The sequence below is a fragment of the Choloepus didactylus genome, chromosome 10 (assembly GCF_015220235.1).
Source record: "Choloepus didactylus isolate mChoDid1 chromosome 10, mChoDid1.pri, whole genome shotgun sequence".
NCBI lineage: Eukaryota > Metazoa > Chordata > Mammalia > Pilosa > Megalonychidae > Choloepus > Choloepus didactylus.
The window spans coordinates 91,457,041-91,476,221 of NC_051316.1; the positions used below are offsets into that span (position 1 = coordinate 91,457,041).

At 37.3% G+C, this 19,181-nt stretch overlaps 1 protein-coding gene across 2 annotated transcripts in view; it reads right to left on the minus strand.

The window, feature by feature from the left end:
• GPR107 (G protein-coupled receptor 107) overlaps window positions 1-19,181 on the minus strand; it is a 105,708-nt gene extending 86,527 nt beyond the window's left edge. The window contains exon 1 of one of the 2 annotated variants that reach the window (XM_037851007.1): window positions 18,041-19,181. In XM_037851007.1, the coding sequence (XP_037706935.1) occupies window positions 18,041-18,181 (141 nt within the window). In that variant the 5' untranslated portion in view covers window positions 18,182-19,181. The remainder of the gene's footprint in view (window positions 1-18,040) is intronic. The other variant, XM_037851008.1, reaches the window with a different exon arrangement.

Sequence of the window (19,181 nt, forward strand, 5' to 3'; positions counted from 1 at the left end):
AGTTTGCCATTTTATATGGGAGCAGTTCGTGAAGCCCCAAAACAATTACAATAGTAACATCAAAGATCACCATAACAGATATAATAATGGAAAAATTTGAAATATTGCAAGAATTACTAAAATATGACAAAGACATGAAAGTGGGCACATGCTTTTGGAAAAATGACACTGATGGACTTGCTCAATGCAGGGTTGCCACAAACTTTGAGTTTGTAAAAAACGCAATATCTGCAAAGCGCAACAAAGCAAAACACAATAAAAAAGGTATGCCTGTACTTACTGTTCCCAGATACATATTTATACGGTTGGTTTTAAAACTTGAAAATCCTGGCTTTTCTAGCAGACTTATAATATTTTAAATCAGGGGAAACATAACTGGCTTTAACACAATTATAATCTGATGAGGAAACAAGTATTAGTATGAAGATATTGAAGCAGTCTAAATTAATGTATACTTGATTTATCCTGAAGGATCTCAAAGAGAAAAAGAAGCAACAACAGTAACTAGACTTACAGGGGTTTAAACAATTATTCTGAAAGGTCTTCTTATTTTCAATAAACTACTTTGTGAAATTACAAGATTATTAAAATTTTTAAGCAAAAATTTATTCATAAGTTTTAAAAAATGTATAGTTTCAGGCCTTAGTTATGGATGCAATTTTATGTTTTTCCCATTTTCTGTTTGCATGCAACTTTCTTCTTTTTTTTTTTTCCTATGTTTCTTTGTGGCTTGTTTTTATTTTTTACGGCTACAGAAATTTAAAAAAAAACAAGACAAACTTTCAGCAACTTTATTCTTAACACAACAAATGACTTATCAGCAATTTAAGAACATACACACATTGAGAAGTAAATTCTTACTGAAGTGAATTTCCCTAAGAATTCTGATTTATAGAGGAAATCTGAAATTAAAAGACAACAGAAGGCTAATAAATATGCTGAGATCCTGAACCTCAGGAATAATGAACTTAAAATGAGATGTCACTTGTTTCATGTCAGGCTGGCAGAATTAAAGACATACATTATGCTGTGTTTTTAAGTATGTAGGTAAATGAACATTTCCTAAACTACTGATGGGAGAATAAATCAATAAAACCTTTACAGAGGGCTTGCTGCCACCATGTATTTAAAATAACCCCATATGCGGGAATCTACCCCACAGACATACTGGCACTGGTGCACAAACATACACAGACAAATGTTACTAAAGTAAAAAATTTTTAAAAAGATTTATGTACAAGAGTATTCACAGCAGCCTTGTTTGAAACAGCTAAAACCAAACAACATAAATGCAACATAAATATTATCAACAAAAGAATAATTTTTTAGAATTATGAATCCTCCCTACAATAAGTTAACACTCAGTATAGTGGTTAAAAGCACAAAGTAGGCCCATATTTACTAACATTTTAAAAAACATCCACAAGGTTAGTGAAAAATACAAATTTATTCATTCAACAAGTATTTACTGAGTACCTACAGCCCTTGGTGGGTAGGTTCTAGATTTTGAGAATGGAGCAATGAATAAAATGAACAAGAATTACTGCCTCAATGACAGTAATCAAGTAAACAAGTAAAAGACATGGCATATTAGACCATGATAATTGCTACACAGAAATAAAGCAGGAAAGGAGATGAGGAGGAAAGTGGAGCACTGCCACTGAAATTAGGGAGGTCATGGTAAGCTTCACCAAGAAGGTGATGTTTGAGCAGAGACAGAGGAATGACGGTATCAGCCAGGCAGGTATCAGGAGGAAGGGCATTTGGGGACTGCACTTTGGCTTACAAGTCATTGAAGAGCTCTAGGCATAATCTGATCTTAGAATTTATTAAGTGTGATTACACACACACACACCCCCACTCCGCCCTACTCCACCCTCCAAAAAAAGAAAAAAGAAAGAAAGAAGCCTGCGTTTGGGCATGAATATATGAAGAACATTAAAATTATGAGGAAAAATTTGGAAGGATACACAAGATTTGACAACAGTTAACTTTAAGGAATACAACTGAAGGGATGGGGAATAGGAAAGAATTTTTAACAAGCTCTTACTACTATTGTAATATAAAAGTGTTTAGTATACTGTTATATACTAAATACTATTTTACTCCTTCAAACACTTTATGAAAGGAATTGTAATTCGTGTTGTTCTATTTGTACTGTAATAAAAAATGTCTTGTTTCTATAAACTCTGAAAGAAATATTATATTTTAAAACATTGTTTTTATCTGACTTCCATGAGTGAAATGTAGGACAGATTTTAAAACTATAATTTTTAAAAACTTACAATTTTTTAAAAATTATAAGTAACATCCACATTAGGGAAAACAGAACCAAAATAATAACAAAAGGGCCACCCCTTTTTTCAACACCTTGTGAAAATCATTTAAAATTTTGAGACTTTCCTCTAATCTCTTTTATTTTATTTTATAGCATATTTTTAATTTGAATTGTAAAAAAAATTAATTTGGGAAAAAAACATAAAAGAGGCTGTAAACCTTATTATTCAGACGTAACTATTAAGAGTAGTTTGGTGTTTTCATTCCACATCTTAGAAACTTAAAACCTTTTTCAGTCATCAGAGCTCTTAAGTGGTTCTAAGCAAACAAAATATGTTATAGCTAGAAGAATATAAACAGAACCATTTATGATTTTGCTATCTGATGGCATCAATAGCAACATCAGTCATGTATTAAGCACCCACACTGTACCAGGAGCTAAACTACGCCCATCACCCAAGAGCAGAGAATTTCTACTTCTATAACTATGGTGTGGCAGACTGAATTATGTACCCCAACACAGACATATTCTTAATCTTAATCTGCATTCCTGTGTGTATGAACCCAACATAAACAGGACCTCTGAAGAGGTTATTTTTAGTTGAGGTGTGGCCAAGTGAAGCAGGGTGGGTCTTAAACCAGATTATCCGAGGTCTTTTAAAGAAAAGAAACAGGAAGCCAGAGTGAGGGAAGGCCACAGGGAGAAGGTAGAAATCAGCAGGAAGAGGGGAGGACATCGCCATGTGACAGGAAAGCCAAGGAACCCCCAAAATAGGTGGCAAGCCAGCACCAGAATGCTACCAACCTTGGGAGGAAGCAAGGCTTCTAGCTTCTGAAACTGTGAGACAAATTCCCATGTTTAAACCAGCCCATAGTGTAGCATTTGTCATAGCAGCCTGACAAACTGAGACACAAGGCAACAATACTTTTTCCAATAATAAGTGCTCAATTTAGAAAAACTGGAAAATAGAAACACACATATTCCCTCATTCAACAACCAACTACTGAATCCCCAATATGTGCCAGGCACAGTGTAGTCAATGGTCAGCAAGACAGGTGTGGTCCCTGTCCTCAGGAGGCTTATAATCTAGGGAGAAGACAACCAGTTTCTGATTTTTAAAAATGTTTTCTAAAATATAGAAAAGTAAAAGCAGTAACAATCTATTTACCCAAAATGCAGAATTATCAAATGTCTATATTTATTATATTGCTTCAGATCCACAGGAAGGGAGAAAAGGAAGGAAATAAAACATTAGCAAAAAAGTTAAGTCTATTCATACTCCTGCTGGATTCTATTGCCTTCCATCATCTTTCACCACCCTCATGAATTGGTTAGGTTCTTTTTATTATTATGATTATTTTTTAACACACTTTTATGACATATATACATAGCCATAAACATAGTACAGTATCATTCTGTGTTTTTAAAATTTAGATAAACTATGTCATAATGTATGTATACTTCTGCAACTAACATTTTCAGTCAACATTGTATTCTTTGGGGATTCGCTGTTGATACATTTGTTATGCTAATTTGTCATTTTATCTGTTTGTAGTTCATCACACATACATCACATTTCTCCATCATTGTGCCTTCATGTTATTTCCAATTTTTTTCCTACAGTAATGCTGCTATGAACATCTCTGTACAAATCTTATCTGTATAAAAGCAGATTTCTAGGGTTTATATCTAGACATGAAAACCTTGGGACCTTTATTAGAAATAGCCAAACTGTTCTCCAAAGTATATGAGAGTTGCTCATATCCTCAACCAACTCTGGTATTATCAGACTTTATTTTTCCCCACTATCGGGGTAAATTAATGCTTACATTTGCATTTTCCTAATACTTTGTGAGGATGACCACCTCCTCTTATGTTAATGGTCCATTTAGGTTTCTCTTCTGTGAAATACCTTTCATATATCCTATGCCCATTTTCCTATTAGTTTTGTTTGTTGTTTTTTTTTAAATTCATAAAAGTTCCTTACATATTCTGGCTACTAATCTTTGATTTTTATGTTACAAGTACCTTCTCCCAGTATTTAGTGTTTTTGTTTTGTTTTGCTTTTTAAACCATGTAGTTTATTTTGTAATTTAGGTCTTTCTAAATTTTGAAAGAAAAAAACTTATAAATCATTATTCTTGACAGTATATTATCTTTAAATATCTTTCTAAAGATAACCTTCTCTAACTTGAGCTCATAAAAATATTTACCAACATTTTATTCTAAAAGTTTAAGTGTTTTCATTTTTTGGTCTTTAATCTACCTGGAATATACTTTTGCGTATTCTCTGCGCAGTGAAGGGTTAACTAAGCAGGGTTAGGATGTTCAAACCACGCACAATCCAAAAAAGGACTGGCCCTTGACTGGCTCCTGGGCCTCTCAACCCTTGGGATAGCCTGCCAGATAACACTGTATACTGGGGCCTTAGCCTATGACAGATCATTTATACTACCAGTCAATGTGATTTATGGTGAATGCCTGTTTTTGTTCACCTAGGACCCTGGGCCACACTGTATCAGTCTGAGAGGGGAGCTGGAGATTGAGCAGTTAAGGCAACCACATGGATGGATGCTCCATGCCATCATTACTGACACCCAAAAAAGCCCTGGACGCCAAGGCTTGGGTGAACTTCCCTAGTTGGCAATACTTTATTCACTGCTGCTGAGAGAATTAAACTCTGTCCATACAACTCCACTGCAAGAGGACAACTGGAAGCTTGCTCCTGCTTTCTCCTGGACTCCTCTCTATGTGTCTTTTACTTTTGCTGATTTTTGTTTCTTAAACTTTTTATTTTGAAATAATTTCAAACTTACAGGACAGTTGGAAAAAAAAACCATCCAGAGAATGCTAACATTACTCTCCCAGACACACAGTTGCACCAATTTGCTGAATCATTCTTTTCATCAATCCATACATCCATCTATCCACCTATCTATCAATGTTCTAAACATTGAGGTTAGGTTCCATACATCATGCTCCTTGAACACATAATTATTTCATGTATATTTTCCAAGAACAAGGATATTCACTTATGTAAACACCTTAAGTATAGTTATCAAATTCAAGAACTTTAACATTGATATAAAGCTTTCAATCTAAATTCCAATTTTTTCATATGTCTCAGTAAGGTCCTTTGGGGTCTTTTCTCCTCCATTAGTAGATTCAGTCCAGGATCACGTATTACATTTAACTATTGTTCTCTTTTGTTGCCCTCTCTTTTTTTTTAATTGTGGAAACTTATATACAACATAAACTTTCCCAAATCAACCAACTCCCAAGCATACCATTCAGTGAGATTAATCATATTCACAATGTTGTGCTACCCTCATCACCATCCATTACCAGAACTTTCCCATCATCGGCCTTTGATGATTTTAATCTATATCCTTTCAATGTAATAAATCATAACTATGAGTGTAAGAGCTTTTCTACATCAAACCTGACTGTGGTCCTGGGGACCCGACACAAATCTATTTCTTTTTTATTTATTTTTTCCTAAATGGAAAGCAATCCATCCTAACCTTCACTGCTCTATGATGCCACCTCTGTTGTATATCAAGTTCCCATTAAGACAAGAACAACAAGATCCAGCACTTCTATTCTACATTCCAAAGAAGCAACAATACACAGGAGCCGCTGGCCATTCTCCCTTGCTGTCTCACTGAGCCAGCACACTTAAGACATCTACCTGGTCTTTAACAACATTGAGTTTGTGACCTCAGATTTTTAAAAAAATCAGATCCAAAAAGTAAGCAAAAGTGCCTTTAAGTAGCTATAACCAGCTTTTCTATTAATGGTAAAAAAAAAAATTGACATGGATAATAATAGTATATACCATTTACTGACTGCATTCTATTAATGGTTGGAGACACTATCCTATGAAGCTTGATATTCAAATTCTTGACTCATTTTCTATAGATAGCAATTCACAAAGAGAACGGGGTCAAATTTGCTCAAAACAAAAACCTGACAGTTACGCACATGGGGAGAGAGAAATACTACAAAAAGTGGAAAGAGAACGAAAAAACACAGAAGGCTGGGTGGGATCCTTTAATATCCTGACAAACAGGGCTATACTCTTCAACAGTTACTGAGGTCTTCAGGCATCTGAAGCTCACCCACTGTGGGTGGTAAGATGGAAGGAGCACCGATCACAGGTTCAAATTTTGACTCCTCCACTTACTTAGCCCAAGTTTTGCTTTCCTAATTTATAAAACAAGGATAATAACATTTATCTCAAAGGGCTGCTGTGAGGAGTCAATGAATAAAAAACATCAAATATTCAGCACAGTCTCTGGTTCATAGTAGATGCTTTACTAACAAGCAGCTATTAACATTACTTAAAATTTGTATTATGTTGAACACCTCTTTTTCTCCAAGAAAACCAAGAACAGCCGTCACTGGAACAGTGGTCTCAAACTTTTTTGTGCACATGGCACAGTCTCAAATAATAATTAAGAGATTGAAAGACTCAAAACAACACTAAAGGTGTCAACAATATTTACGTCAAATTCACACTCTTCACCTCATCCCCCCTTCTTCCTGTCTTTGCTATTCAGCTGCAGTTGCCTTGGGTCAGCTGTTGGCTGCCTTCACTAAGCTCTTCTTCATGCTCACAAAGCAAAGATGCTGGGCTTGACATGAAGTTACCACAACAGCAAACTGTACCCTCTTCTACACCATCCTGATCAAGAGAGTCAGCTCAATATTCTGGACACACATGGCTAACTATAAAGTTGCAGCAAACATTATTTTTACATATTGATTGTAGTTTTGGCAGCACCCCTAGGAAGGGTCTGAAGTTTACCTTGATGGACCAGCTGAGAACCAAGAGAGATGAAGAAGATCCTCGACTAATTTCCCAAAACTTTACAGATACTTTTTACTTTAGGAGGTGGAGAGAAACAGATGCATCCCTCTCTACTGGGAATCCAGGAAGCAGTCTGTGAAGGCTGGGCTGCAGCCACTGGTTTAAAGAGGTTTCACCACACAAGGCTTGAGCAATCAGGCAGATCTTGATCTACTGGCAGTGATTCTAGAGTATTTGTATCAGGAGGGTTTGGGTTTATTTATTTATGAACATCACTAACTTGCTAAAGATGTTCTCTAAAACTTTTTACTCAAAAAATGTAATAACACATTGTTATGAAGGTAGAGAAGAGGTTATTACATATCCATGCTTTTCATTATTTGTATTGAGGTGCTCTTAATTACCTGGCCCATATTTATGTCATCATTCTGTAACTAAACAGATGAAGGAAAAGAAAAGTTCTTCTGTAGTACAGACAATATTTCTTGACCCTAACTTTTTTTTTAATGAAATTCAGTTTTATTGAAATACATTCACACAGCATACAATCATCCATGAAATACAATCAACTGTCCACAGTATGATAACATAGTTATGCGTTCATCACCACAATCTCTCTCTGAACATTTTCCTTACATCAGGAAGAACCAGAACAAGAATAAAAATTAAAAATGAAAAAAGAACACCCAAATCATCCCCCATCCCACCCTATTTGTCCTTTAGTTTTTATCCCCATTTTTCTACTCATCCATACACTAGATAAAGGGGGTGTGATCCACAAGGTCTTCACAATCACACTGTCACCCTTGTAATCTATATTATTATATAATTGTCTTCAGGAGTCCAGACTGCTGGGTTGGAGTTTGGTAGTTTCAGGTATTTACTTCTAGCTATTCCTATACATTAAATTCTAAGAGGTGTTATCTATATAGTGCATAAGAATGTCCACCAGAGTGACCTCTCGACTCCATTTGAAATCTCTCAGCCACTGAAACTATTTCATCTCATTTTGTATCCCCCTTTTGGTCAAGAAGATACTCTCAGTCCCACGATGTCGGGTCCAGATTCATCCCTGGGAGTCATATTCTGCATTGCCAGGGAGATTTACACCCCTGGGAGTTCTTGACCCTAACTTTTAAAATTATTATTTTCGAAGAATAAACCACATACAAGAATCTAAAAACAAAAACAAAAATAAAATCTATAACAGCAATGGATAGGACGGAGGACAGGGGAAAGGCAATAAAAGTGGAAAAAAGAAAAAAAAAAAGAACACAAAAAAATCACTGGAATTCTCCAGGCTGTTTTATTAAGAAATCTCAGCAACTGAACATTTAAAAAAATCATTTAAAGTACATGTTTAGGTTAGGAAACTTGCTAGTTCAAATATGGCCAAGTATTGATGCTAAAATAACTTTGTACTATGGACTATCACAGCTTGGCACATAAAGGTAAGAAAAATGAACAACCCAGATAAATGTATATGTTAACGTTATCCAAGTCCAAACAAAATGAAAACCTGCTGCCTTTTGGCCACACAAATTAATTAAAGAGTAGCATGTGCTCAAGCCACCTACAACAAATTACACCGCTGGTTAACATGAGGAAAAGGAATAATTCAGTTAATGGCTGATAGACAGGAACTGCCCTTCACATTGTGCAAAATATGTCAGTAAGATAATGATACCACCCCCACCCCCAACTTAAATCCTTCCACCAGGAATGTGAGTGGGAGAGTGAGAACCTATGTTTACAATCTGTGGATAAATATTCATATTGCTTACCAACTATTACGTCACAGTAACAGTAATATTTCATCTTCCTCCTGTCCTCCTATGGTTTCTCTTTTCCATGGTGACACCAATTTCCACAATCATAATCCCTGTCAGCTACCTAGATGCCATCTCCTCCCTCACCCCCACATCTGTCCAACATTGTCCTAAATAACTGGTGTAACTGTCCCCACTTTTTGCTTCCACCATTGTCCTACTTTAGGCTCTAATCTCACACCTAGATTATATCTATAACCTAGCTGGTCTCTTGCTTCCAGTCTTGCTCTCTCTGATCTAGCTCCAAAAGTAAACTAGCTATCTAAAATGCAAATATTATTCTGTCACCCTCAGTCTAAAAACACTCCAGTGGATCCCCAATGCCAGAGATACGGATAAGAATGCCCTCCATGTTATAAAGGCCTACCTCTCATGCATTTCCTCTGCTCTTTGCCTCACTATACACCAACACCATGCTCCAAGGACAATTTCTTGATGCCCATGAGGCTGTCCCCTCTGACCGAAATATTCTACTCTTTGTTTATACTTTTCTTGGTTAATTACTTTTCCTATCATGTAAACTTTTTTAAAGTTCAGCTCAGATATTACCTCCTATAGGAAATCTTCCCTGACCTGCCCTCTTGGAAAGAGTTTGGGACCCTTTCTGTGTGTTCCCCACAGTACCTGGATGTGACCGTTATCACTGCCACCATATTGTCTCATAACTACCTATTTATGGTTCTCATTTTTATATCCCCAGTATCTAGCACAAGGTAGGCATTTACTGAATGTTGAGTGAATGAACTACTAAGTTCACTGTACCACTCAGTGTTACTATTTTACATAAATTATACCTAATCCTCACTATAACCCTATAAGAGAGCTAATACCATTCCTGTTTTACTGGTAAGAGAACTGAGGATCAGAGTATCATATGCACAATCTCCGGTGCTCTCTCTCCCACACACACTCTAATCCCAGTTTACCCTGAACTATCCTTATTCATTCTTCAGGTCTCTGCTTTAATGTTACTTCTTCAGAGAACTGCTCCCTTATGCACAAGACCAGGGCAGCTTTCTCACCACACAAAATAAAATTCACATGCCTTACCATGGCCTCCAAGATCACATGAACCTCCTCACCTGCAATTCCTACCTAACACTCTCCCTGATCAGTCTGCTCCAGCCCTGATGACCTCCTTTTGGGTGTGTAAACAAATGAAAATGAAGAATTTTCCTACTCAGGGCCTATGCATTTCCAGTTTCCTATGTCAGTAACACTCTTCCCTAGATCTTCAAATGCTTGGCTCATCCTTTAAGTCTCTGCTCAAAAGTCATCTCTTCAGAGAAGCTTTCCCCAGACAACCTATCAAAAGTAGCCCCCAACTTCATTACTCTTTAGTTCCATACTGTTTTATTTTCTTCTTATTGACTCAACTCAATTTTAAATTATGACGTGCATCTATGTGTTTAATAGTTTCTGTCCATTATCACTAGAATGAAAGCTCCATGTAGGTAAGTGAACAAGTCTTGTTCAGTGCCACAGCCTGAGTCTAGAACCAGTGCCTATCTAGCATATAACAGATACCTAATGAATAACCTAATTGATAACTAATAAATATTTATTGAATGAGTACAAGGAGGCCTATGTTGCAAAATCAGCCTAAAAAAAAAAAAGTAAACTTAAAATCATTTGTTTTAATCAAATATGTACGGGTAGTTTTAAGTCAAAATAAAATTTCAGAAAAAATAAATAAATAGAATATTTCAGGTACATATCTTTTTTTGGTGATTTTCTGCTTTAATCCACCTTTTCACTTAAGACCTCTTGTTCTAGAACCTATCAATTAAGAGGACTTCTACTACTGAAAGTCCAAAAGTTATACAGCAATTAATGAGTCAGGATTCCAATCCAGATTTGTCTCTTCCAAAGCCATACTCTTTCTTGTATTGTTTGTTAAGCTGCTGGTATAAAGTTTTGATAATTTGAATTATGGTTTGTGAATAATTATCATCAAAATAAGTCCCCAAGTCAATAAATATCCAAATTAAATCAAAGACATGTCTACAATGATAGTGGAAGACTTCAATACATCACTGTCCTCTATAAATAGAACAACTAAACAGAGGACCAATAAGGAAACTGAGAACTTAAACAGTATGACAGATGAATTAGATGTAACAGACATACATAGATCATTACATCCCAAAGTACCAGGAAATACATTCTTCTCTAGCAACTATGGAACATTCTCCAGGATAGATCGTAAGCTGGGGCACAAAACAAGTCTTAATAAATTTAAAAAGACTGGAATTACTCAAAGCATATTCTCTGACCATAATGGAATACAACTAGAAATCAAAACCACCAAAGAACAAGATCTTTCACAAATATGTGGAGGTTAAACACCACACTCCTAAACAACCAGTGGGTCAAAGAAGAAATTGCAACAGAAATAGGTAAATATCTAGAGACAAATAAAAATGAGAACACAATATATCATAACCTATGGGATGCAGTGAAGGCGGTGCTAAGAGGGAAATTTATAGCTCTAAATGTATACATCAAAAAGCAAGAAAGAGCTTTAACCAAAGACCTAACTGAATAACTGAAGAGGCTAGAGAATGATCAGCAAACTCACCTTAAAGCAAGTAGAAGAGAAGAAATAACAAAGATTAAAGCAGAAATAATGAGCTAGAGAACAAAAAAACCAATAGAGAGAATAAATAAAACAAAAGTTAGTTCTTCGAGAAGATCAACAAATTGACAAACTATTAGCGAAACTGACAAAGTCAAAAAAAGAGAAGACCCAAATAAACAGAATCAGAAATGATAACGGAATAATTACTACGGACCCCAAAGAAACAAACAAACAAAAAATCACAAAAGGATACTATGAACAACTGTATGCCAACAAGCTAGACAATTTAGAGGAAACGGACAATTTTCAGGAAACACATGAACAACCTAGACTGTCCCAAGAAGAAATAGAAGACCACAACAAACCAATCACAAGCAAAGACATCCAGTCAGTAATCAAAAATCTACCCACAAATAAAAGCTCAGGGCCAGATGGTGTCACAAGGGGAATTTCACCAAACTTTCCAAAAAGAATTGACACCACTACTGCACAAACTCTTTAAAAAAATTGAAGTAAAAGGAACCCTACCTAACTCATTTTATGAAGCTAATATCACTCTGATACCAAAACCAGATAAAGATATTACCAAAAAAACAAACAAAAACAAAACAAAACAAAAAACTGTACGCCAATCTCACAAACTAATAGAGATGCAAAAATCCTAAACAAAAGACTTTCAAATCGAATTGAAAGGCACATTAAAAGAATTACATACCACGACCAAGTGGGGTTCACTCCTGGCATGCAAGGGTGGTTCAACGTAAGAAAATCAATGTAATTCAACTCATCAACAAATCAAAAGGGAAAAATCAAATGATCATTTTGATAGATCCTTAAAAAGCATTTGACAAAATTCAACATTTCTTTTTGGCAAAAACACTTCAAAAGGTAGGAATAGAGGGAACCTTCCTCAATATAATAAATGGGATATATGAAAAACCCACAGCCAGCATAGTACTCAACGGTGAGAGGCTGAAAGCCTTCCCACTAAGATCAGGAATGAGACAAGGATGCCCACTGTCACCTCTGTTATTCAACCTTGTGTTAGGAGTTCTAGCCACAGCCAATTCACCAAGACAAAGAAATAAAAGGTATCCAAATTGGAAAAAAAGAAGTAAAATTGTCATTGCTTGCAGATGATATGATCTTATGTTTGGAAACCCTGAGAATTCGACGACAAAGCTACTTGAGCTAACAAAAGAATTCAGCAAAGTGGCAGGATATGAGATTAAAGCACATAAATCAGCAATGTTCCTATACACCAGTAATAACCTAACTGAAGAGGCAATAAAAAAAAAAATACCATTCACAATAGCAACTAAAAAAATCAAGTACCTAAGAATAAACTTAACCAAGAATGTAAAAGACCTCTACACAGAAAATTACAAAATTTTACTAAAAGAAATAAAAAAGGACCTAAATAGGTGGAAGAATATTACGTGCTCATGGCTGGGAAGACTAAATGTCATTAAGACTTCAATTCTACCCAAACTGATCTACAGATTCAATGCAATTCCAATCAAAATTCCAATAACTTACTTTGCAGACTTGGAAAAGTTAGTTATCAAATTTATTTGGAAGGGAAAGGGGCCTCAAATTGCTAAAAACATCCTTAAAAAAGAATGAAGTGGGAAGACTTACACTTCCAGACTTTGAAGACTACTATAAAGACACAGTGGTCAACAGAGCATGGTATTGGCACAAAGACAGACATATTGATCAATGGAATTGAATTAAGAGTTCAGAAATAGATCCCCAGATCTATGGTAGACTGATTTTTGATAAGGCCCCCAAATCCATTGAACTAAGACAGAATGGTTTCTTCAACAAATAGGGCTAGCAGAACTGGATATACATAATCAACAGAATCAAAGAGGACCTCTACTTCACACCCTATACCAAAATTAACTCAAAGTGGATCAGACTGCAATATAAGAGACAGCACAATAAAACTCTTAGAAGATAATATAGGAAAACATCTTCAAGACCTAGTATTAGGAGGTAGCTTCTCAGACCTTACACCCAAAGCACAAGCAATGAAAGAAAAAATAGATAAATGGGAACTCCTCAAAATCAAAAGCTTCTGCACCTTAAAAGACTTTCTCAAAAAGGTGACGAGGCAGCCAACTCAATGGGAGAAAAATTTGGAAACCATATATCTGATAAGAGATTGCTATCCTGCATATATAAAGAAATCATACAACTCAACAGCAATAGAACAAAAACAGCCCAATTATAAATCGGGCAAAAGATATGAAAAATCATTTCTCCGAAGAGGAAATACAAATGGCTAAAAAACACAGGAGAAAATGTTCATCTTCACAAGCTATTAGGGAAATGCAAATCAAAACCATGAGATACCATCTCACATCAATAAGAATGACTGCCATTAAACAAACAGGAATGTATAATGGTTACAGTCGCTGTGGAAGACAGTTTGGCGGTTTCTCAGAAAACTAGATATTTAATTACCATACGATACGGCAATTCCACTTCTTGGAATACACCCAGAAGATCTGAAAGAGTGACATGAACAGACATTTGTATACTGATGTTTCTAGTGGCATTGTTCACAAGTGCCAAGAGATGGAAACAATCCAAGTGTCCTTCAACAGACGAGTGGATAAACAAAATGTATACATACACGATGGAATACTATACAGCAGCAAGAAGAAACAAGGTTCTGAAACACATGGCAACATCGATGAACCTGGAAATTACAATGCTCAGTGAAATAAGTCAGACACAAAAGGAGAGATATTGTATGTTACCATTACTATAAATTCCCTGAACAATGTAAAATCAATGTCTTATAATGTAGAATATTGGGGATCTAGTGAGAGACAGAAGCTAGTGGAGGGAGAATGATAATCTAATATGTTCATATATGCTAATGACGGTGAATTCAAAGATATGGGAATGGATGGGGCAGTGATTGTTTGTTACTGGGATTATAAGTATCAGAGCTGTATTGAAGTGAATGGGATCGAAAGGAGTTGTTTAAAGGCATATATCCCATACAGCAGCACTACAAATAAACATAGCTGTTTGCATGATAAACTTCTAAGGTATGCACTAGTACAGAGAGTTGACAACAGAATGGTATATGGGAAAAATCTACCTATTGCATTCTAGGGACTATAATCAATAGGAATACCTTACTAGTACCACACAAATACTTGGGTCAAATAATTAAGGGCTGAAAAGAGCTATGGGTGTTTTCGAGTCATGAGAATTGATTAAAATGGAGAGTGATGAGGATTGTACAACTAAGTGGTGAAAATGTGAGACATCAATGAATTATGGTAGACATAACATATGCTATGGGAACTTAGGAACCTCCTACTTCATAAGTCAAGCCCTCGATCTTGAGGCTTGCTCTTATGAAGCTTATGATGGTAAAGGGGAGGGTAAGCCCATCTATCATTATGCCTAGGAGTCACCTCCAGAGAACCTCTTTTGTTGTTCAAATGTGGACTTTCTAACCCCAACTCTGCAAATAAATTCATCACCATCCCCCCGACATGGAATTGGATCCCCCCCAGGTCCCTCTGGCGATGTGGGACATGGATTCTGGCAAGGAACCTGACCCTGGTATCAAGGGGTTGAGAATGACTTTTTGACCAAAAGAGGGAAAAGAAAAGCAACAAAATAAGGTTTCAAGTGCCTAGGGGAATTCAAATAGAGTCAAGAGGCTGTCCTGGAGGTTACTCCTATGCAAGCTTCATCTAGATATGCCAAATGGCCACCCTCTGATAAGCCCAAGTCAATAGTAGTCCCGAAAACTCTAAAGAATGCCCGGATCCCTATCTGAGACTCTATAAAAGTTTCACTCACTAAGTTTATTGTTCAGAAACTTAAATCCTCCAGAGAGCTCCTATGCCAGCTAAGTCCCAAAACCCAGAGACAACAGCCTCTTCAAGAACATTAACCAGATGTGTCCCCTTTTCCCATATGTCGACAACCCTTTTAAATATGAACAAGTTAGAGTGGTCACTCCCCAGACATCCCTGAAGATTGGGAAAGTTATTAAACTAGAGGAAGGGGTAGCAATAGACAAGATAGATATTAACAAAGGATTATGATTACTGAATCTTGATATAATTTTCTTTTTCTTAGTTGCTAGGGTACTAGAATAGCCAGAAGGAAAGAACTGAAATGGTGGAGAGGTAACTTGGAGCATTCTTTTAAATTTGCTCTAGAGCTACTTGTTAAATTGTAATTTGAAAGTTATCACCTTTTTTTGTATATATGTTATATTTTACAATAAGGCAATAATTGAAACTATGGTGCTGTAACTCATAACATTTTTGGAAATTTCCTATATAACTACTTGTTAAATCGTACTTTGAAAGTTAATACCTTTTTGCATATATGTTTTATTTCACAATAAGGAAATAACTGAAACTGTGGAACTGTAACCCATAACATTCTTTGAAATTTGCTAATTACTGGTTTAATTGCACTTGGAAAGTTATCACTTCTATGTATATATGTTATATTCCACAATAAAAAATACGATTACAATTAAAGAAAAAAAAGACAAGGAATCTAGAGAAAGATTAAAAGTGAGGAAATCGGGAAAACCAGAAGAATGATGAAAAATGGACTTTGGGATAAGAAAAATGAATAAAAAAGGAAAGAACTCAATTCTAATTTTTTTTAATAAACAATAAAAATATGGGAAGAAGGAAGTGATATTGGGTGGAGGTGGGGAGAATTAGCTACTGGTAGATGGTTGCTTGGCCTGGTTGACAGGTACTTTGGGGATTCATTATACTCTTGTCTACTTTTGTGTATGTTCAGAGTTCTCCATGATAAATAGTCTCCTAAAAGATCAATGCATATCTCTAGTACTCAGCAGCCTCTTCATGTTGTTATATTCAGGCTGGGTTTATAATCCAACCAAGTCTCCTACTTCTCACTCTAATGTTGTCACTCTGACAGGCTCTCTGGGTAATTTTCATTTCCTTTGGGCTAGAATAATGTTTATTTTAAAAGAAAAAAAATTACAATATAATTTTCGAATGAGTTCCAAAGTATAATACATGTTACAAAGAAGAAGAAAAACATTAAATGATTTAGCACAATAGGGAGAAATCAATCACCAGAATTAGATCAACTCCAGTTTGCATCTACTACTGAGCTTAGTATACTTTTTTTATCTATACCAGCATTAATCAAATAAACCACCTGGTAATTTAGTTCTAGAAATGCACAAAAAGCCCTGGACTGGGAGCCAGGAGACACAGAAGTAGTATGGATTACTACTAGCTTTGTCTCTAATTTATAAACTATAAGAACTTGGATTAAATAATATTACTTAATCTAAAACTCAGTATCCTAAACTACAAAATGAAAGACATTTGAAGATCAGGAGTTCTTAATCTGTGGACATAAACCTGGACACTGAGGTCTATGGATAAGCTTCAGCAGGACTGTAAATTCCCAGAAAATCCAAGAAAGTTTTGTCTACATTTCTACATGCACTGCCTGGGGAGAAGTTCTAAAGATTTCAGCAGATTCTCAAAAGGATGTAGAATTCATCAATCTCTCTACTATTAAGGACTGTTTTAATCAGGATAATTTTTATTTACAAACAGCAAAAGTTGATACCCAAAAGTATGGTGGTGTCTGACAAGGCTTTTATGTCCTGAATCTGTATTCCTTAATGTCTACGTTAACAAATGAAATGCTTCGTGGTTTATTAAAACAATGTGTTTTAATAATACAAACTTTCTACAAGCTCATAATGTATGAAAATTTGTATACTATGAAAAAATGTACAAGACTTTGAGTAATAAGGATTTTTTTCCTATTTGCCAGATATATTAACCGGCTGAATCGCCTGCAAGCACGTTTTAGCCTTAGGGGAATTTTGGCTTTGAGTTATAAGGTGAGGCTCAGGGGATCATTCTAAATCTATCACAAATCTTCCTTCCCTAGACAGAAAAGAACGGGAAAGAGGGAGAAAAAGGCTGACTCCCTAATTAGAAAAACATTTTTTTAAAACAGGTTTTAAATTCTCTGTCATACATTTCAAATGAGATGTGATATTCCTTCCGGGGATTCCCTCTCTTTTAAGTCCAGAAAGTGCCCTAAACCCAGCAGGGAAACCGAGCCCAAGGTTCCATTTACCTTTAATCCACTAGGCACAGGGGATGGAAAAGTGAAGACCGCGGACAATGGGAGTCAGAAATAAAAGTGGTAGGTGAGGGGAGCCGGGAGGAAGAGCAGCAAGGATGGCAAGGACGTGGAGAAGCCTACAGAGATTCCAAGCGCGGCCTCCGTGAATCCTTCGGGGTTACGCCACAGTTCAGGCCCTTCCTCACCTCATTTCGAATCTTTCTGCTCTCTCTACAGGGTCCGAAAAACTCCCTCGCTGTCCAGCACCTTCCAGCCCCCGCCGTCCCCACCACCGCCTCCAGTCCCCTCTCAGAGGGATGCCACGACTGGCATCCCCAATCGTCAGGCCAAAGTTGCCCCCAGCCCCAGGGGTGCAGCCTCGACCTCCGCCCCGTGGCCCAGACAGGCCTTACCTTTAGCGCCAGGTGGTGGACACGGCCCAGGCCGGGCTCGGCCAGCAGCTGCAGTATCCCCAGCAGCGGGAGCAGCCGGAGGCCTGCGGCCAGCAGTGGACAGCCGGAGCCCGAGAGACCGACGGGCGCCGGGACCGCCATGTTTGTTCCAGCATCACCAACCCCTCCCTCTCCCGCCCACTTCCGGGGTTAAGGGGTGGCGGCCGCCGGAAGGGCCTGCCCAGGGGCGCGGCGGTGGGGCCGAGGAGCCCGTAGTCGCTTTTCTGTAGGGTACGGCCGGAGAGGTCGCCGAGAGGCTTTAACTGGATACCTCGGGCTATTCAGTTGGCTTCACCTTTGCGGACTTGACGTTTTTAGCCAGAACAGGTTGTTTCCCCTTGTGGCGGCCCCGTGGCAGATGCCGTGGTAACCGTGGCTGGGCGGGACCAGCCTGGGCCTCATCTCAGCGTTGTGGAGCTTTGAAAGCGGCCGTGGGCCTGAGGGACCCCCAACCAGAGTGGGGTCCTCGGCACTCCAGGAGTGGGGATGTGTTACACTATGGCGGCAACACGGTGCTTGGCCGTTGATTGGACTGATTTCATGAGCTGCGGTGACTCGGTGGAAATCATCTTTAAGTTCTTGATTTGTCACAGGTCCCTTTTTTCCCCTGGCACTCTACACTGAAACAAATCTCAGGAGGAATGGTTGCAGTAATAGGATTCATTGAGCGCTTATCAGGTCTTTTATGTATAGTGTTGCGTTGAATCTTTGAAACAATCTGATGAGACAGGAGGTAGGTACTATTATCCCTGCTTTACAGGTAGGGTAACTGAGGCTCCGAGAAATTTGTTCCAGGTTGAAATGGGAATCACGTGGAAACTTAACTACTTTGCTGTATTGCCTCATGCATTTCATCCGACCACTAGGGTTAGGACAACTCTGAGTCAACGTATTTTTCTTCATCCTGTGCGGAGGGATTCCTTTCTTTTCTAATCTTTGAACCCTATAGGGAGATATTTAATGGAAGAAGTCAGTCGGTCCTCTCCGATTCCCCGTTTTTTTATCAAGGAGTTTTAGAAGAACTGGCTTATTAAAATTGTAGATAGAATAGCCAGGTTTGATTTTTTTAAGATTCTGTTTTTAGCTTGCTGCACAAGTTAGG